General features: G+C 33.0%; 2 protein-coding genes across 2 annotated transcripts; both read left to right on the top strand.

The window, feature by feature from the left end:
* Positions 1 to 2,665: 2,665 nt before the first annotated feature.
* Positions 2,666 to 3,124, top strand: LOC128550837 (transcription intermediary factor 1-alpha-like). Its single transcript, XM_053530675.1, has one exon. It carries the CDS (start codon positions 2,666 to 2,668, stop codon positions 3,122 to 3,124), a length of 459 nt encoding a protein of 152 aa, XP_053386650.1.
* Positions 3,125 to 3,159: 35 nt separating this feature from the next.
* On the top strand, positions 3,160 to 4,461 carry LOC128550836 (uncharacterized). The gene has a single exon (XM_053530674.1). It carries the CDS (start codon positions 3,160 to 3,162, stop codon positions 4,459 to 4,461), a length of 1,302 nt encoding a protein of 433 aa, XP_053386649.1.
* Positions 4,462 to 4,737: the final 276 nt, after the last annotated feature.

Here is a 4,737-nt window from a genome sequence, read left to right as displayed (position 1 = left end):
TCCAGATGTTCTAAATTTTAGCACACAGTATCATGGATCATTATTTAGCAATCCAGATCAAAGTTGAATGTTAAATCAAATGCACCCAATTAGAAAATATTGACTATATTATGTCCCTTTGATGTTTATGCTCTCCATGTTCAAGAAGAGTTACATTTCCTTGATCACAAAATTTTCGTTAACATGAAAATATTAAATGCTCATAACTCCACACTTCTGGTTGAAATATTGTCTATATTTCTGTTTTTGAGAAATATATGGACCTTTGTCTTCATTTCAAAGCTTTTTAACTTCAAACCTGTGATTTGAAAAACTTAGGTACTATCTCTACAAGGTCGGATCACACTCTGCGCTTGCGCGCCTCTTGAGATCCGATCTGGCAAAATCCACTCCAGCCGAATACTGCATCCCAGATCAAGCTACTGTTATAATAACCATATTATATTGCTACCAGTAGAACTGTTTTTTCTTTCTTAAAAATTACTAACACACAAACACATAATATGCTTATAACAGAAAATATTAAGTCTACCTACCAAAACAAATTACAGCTACTAAAACAAGGCCTTTAAGTGTCTTTATTCATTATACCTGGTTTTGAAATGAAAGGCTATTTTTTTAGTACAAAATGAAGTAAATTGAAAATATTTACTAACACAGAAAAATTAATAATCAATTAATGGGAAAATAAAAATTTGTGATTCAAGCATATAAATAAATCACAGAATGATGTCTGTACAGAGATCTGACAATTTGAAATCTAAATCCAAAATCTTTAATGGTCTGCTGTAAAACTAAACAACAGTCAACTAGTCAATACGAAAATCTCAGAAACAGCAAACACATCAGAAATCTCTTTTATCCATCTTTCTTTCATTTAAAGACAATCGAAACAACTAACTTCGTTATGCCTAACACGTTTTCAGGTCCCAAAATGGTAAAAATAGATGTAAACTGATTGGATATTGAGAACACTATTTTCGACAAATTCCACTGTTTGTGTCCGCTATCTGACAAATCTGATTTTAAGTAAATCTTAGGTTTCTATTCAATATCTGCATTGCGTTTGGAGATAGTAACTTGCACGCAAAACTTTAACCAAGATTTTTTTAATCCAAAAGGGGGCATAATTTGCCGAAAATATATGTCAGAGTTATGGGAATTGACCCAGTGAGGTTGATAATTGACCTAGAAAATAAAAAATAAGTTTCAGAGCTATATGCCTTTAAATAAGTGAAAGCTATATGTACTTGCATGCAAAACTTTATAATAACCAGAATTTCTTAAGTATTAAGAATCCAGTATATCCCCCATATCTGGGTCTAAAATAACATTTTGACAAACCGAAAAATCTGCCTCAGCATTTTTAAAGCAGTGAAATGGAAACATTTTAGGAAGATTGATGTAACATAGACATCCAACTCATATTTTCTTGAACCTTACCTTTTCATTGTGTAAAAGGTTCTCCTTGGTATTTTTTAGTTTGTGACTTGATCCATGTAGCATGTCAAATTAATTTAGAACATTCCTCTTATAACAGGTACATATGTCTGCATACATGATCACATACATTTCAGTACAGTCTGTAACAGTCAACCTTGGCTCGATTTTACACAAAAACTGGTTTATCAGTTGATAACTACAACTACTTCACACGTTTCCACACCATAAAATCAGTGCTGAAGTAGCTATTATTGGACTTTTATCTTCATAACCTTGGTAATTTTGTGCAAGTGTATCATCAGATACTGACCGACTTTGTGCAACTTGTATAATTTCATTTAGATCTAGTTCATTTTTACTTGGTTTTTATACCAGTACCACATTGTTCTATACAACAAGACAACTTCCCATCATGAATCAGAAGAGGACAAATGACTTTTCACTTTGCCTGCTAAATTTCTAAAATGGATTGGTCCATCATTCAATTTGGACAGTATTACTTATTATTCAAAGTGGTGTTAACTGAAAATGTACTGACTGAAAAGTGAACAGATCATTATCAGACTGCATATCTTGTACCAAAAGCAGAATCACATCCCGCCAGCAGGCCATGGGTTATGCATACTCAGGGTCAAAGAAAAATGGCCCCCTTTTTGATGTGTTGTCTAAAAGTGTCAGTATATGCCTGCTGATCAAGATATTTTCAAAATGATTTACGTGTTTTAAATCTTGATTCTAAAGAAGCATGAAAGGGCTGCTAATATGTTTTTACCTTACAGGTGCGAAAAGGAAAACATTAACCCTAACTAAGTCATTACCAGTAATTCCTATGACCCCACAATGCCTAAGATAGATCAAGCTTGGTTAATAAAGAAACCATTGAAAAACAGAAAGTGGAATATATTTTTCAACTTTAAAATTCTGAAGCACCAATACACCACAGTTTTGCTATTGTTCTATATACTGGATAATTATTATTGCATTGTAAGCCAAACCTTGTTTCTTTAGTCATCAAATGCCAAAAACTGTAGGGACTATTTAACATTTCACACAAACATACTGAAAACATTTATACATACCCTGGTACTTATCTCCATTATATATATCACATGACAAATCATTATGCTATTTAATTACTTCATATAGATTAATTCACTACTTCTGTATTAATCGCATAAGCTAGTTTCAAGAAAATATTTAGCAAGCACCGAACAACAACAAAATGGCTACTAATTATAATGTCTCACAGACACAAGACTCTGATGATGTGCAGGAAATGTACTGTGAGGAATGTGAAAAACATGAAGACAGGTATGCACCTGCAAACGGATTCTGTGTGGATTGTGTGGAGTATTTATGTGCTGACTGCTTTAAATATCATAGGAGACATTTTAAAAGTTATGAAGTTGAAGATAAGAACAACATGCCACAAGATTTCTACTTTGAAAAGTGTTCAGCTCATCCTAAAGAGCTTATAAAATTTTACTGTTCTGAGTGTGAAAAAAGCGCCTGTCAAGAGTGTAAGGATATAGATCATCAAAATTGTCATAATGTTAATCATTTGCCAACGCTTGTTAAAGACATCAAACCAAGTACTGGTACAGAACTTAAAGATCTTAAAGACAAACTGTCAAATGATATAAAATATACAAAAAGGAGCTGGATGACAAGTGTGCAATAATTGATTTACTAGAAGATGAGGCAAAAGCAACAATAATGCAGCACAAAGATAAACTGATTGAAACTTACGAACAACAGCAGAAAGAAATTATTGAAAATTTCGACAGGAAAATGGAGGAAACCATTGCTAAACTCAGGAAAAAAAGGAAAGAGTTAGTTGAGGAGTTAGCAGAAAAGCAATCCAAGTTTAAGCTGAGGATCAGTGATGTAGAGCAGAAAGTTGTAAAAAAAGTTGAAAGCTTAAATGCTGATTTCAAAACTTTGAAATGGAAAAATCTGACATTGGTAGATGATTTGAAGAAACTATCAGCTGGTCTTGTAAAAGCCCAGGCGTTGTGTCAGAACTGTAAACTATTCCTCACAATGAAACTGACAAATAAAACTTGTGAAAAACTTACAAAGAATATGCAAGAGTTACAAAACAACAATATATATTGTTACAAAGTTGAACCAAAACTTGATTCAAAACCGTCCATACAATCTCTTGAGACTACCAGAACTTTTTTCTCCTACAAAGTAATTCATAAATCTGCTTTACAGAGGACTGCAACTTTTTATACAGACATAAACTACCAATTCAAAGAGTACGCAACTTTATGTCTTCTAAATGAAAACACACTTCTAGCAACTGATAAAAAAAGTAATTCTATTGTCATCTTTAAAATTACAAAGACAACTTCACAATGCTTTGATACAATAAAAGTGCTCTCAAAACCTTGGGCCATCACGTCAATTAGAGACAATAAAGTTGCTGTTACATTTCCAGAGGAAGGAATAATCAGAATGATAACATTTTCTGAACCAATATCTGTGGTTAATTCTGATGATATAAGAGTAAGACTTCCATGTTACGGTACTGCTTACAGTAATAACAATTTTATAGTCAGTAATGAGGAGTCTAGAACTGTTCAGATACTGGACATGTCTGGTCATATAATAAGAACTATTGACAAAGATTCTATGGGTAAGCCACTGTTTACTTCACCTTTGTACATGGCTGTCAGTCCAGACAATACAACCATATATGTGTCAGACTGGAGTAGCGACACTGTGACAAGTATGACCTTTGATGGTAAAGTCAAGGCCATTTACAAAGATGTTCAACTGAGTACACCATACCAACTAACAGTGGATGATCCAGGGTCAGTATATGTGTGTGAAATTCATTCAAACAATGTCCATCAATTATCATCTGACCTCACTAAAGTGAAGATCTTGCTGAATACAAGTCATGGAATGAACCAACCAGTGAGTGTTGTACACTGCAACAATGGCAACAAACTGTATGTAGGAATGCGGAATAGGAACATTAAAGTGTTTAACTTATCACTAAAATAAAACACTTCTTCTGCTGCATTCACAATGACTGAAAACGTTTTTAAAATCTCCAGATACCATTCTCTTACAAAAATGTGTGTATATGAAAACAGATGTCAATCGTGACCCTTTTATTTCAGAGATGTCTTTTCTTATGAATAAAAGAATATAATAAAACTGGATTCTGGATTGATCTTTTTTGTACTGTTGATGACATTTCAAATCAAATTAAGAAATTAAACAAAATCAATCAGTTGATACAACAAAGTTAATGTAGACTCATTTTTACTACATTTG

The sequence above is a fragment of the Mercenaria mercenaria genome, chromosome 18 (assembly GCF_021730395.1).
Source record: "Mercenaria mercenaria strain notata chromosome 18, MADL_Memer_1, whole genome shotgun sequence".
Taxonomy (NCBI): domain Eukaryota; kingdom Metazoa; phylum Mollusca; class Bivalvia; order Venerida; family Veneridae; genus Mercenaria; species Mercenaria mercenaria.
The sequence above is the reverse complement of the archived record's forward strand: the minus strand, read 5'-3'. Positions and strand labels throughout refer to the sequence as shown.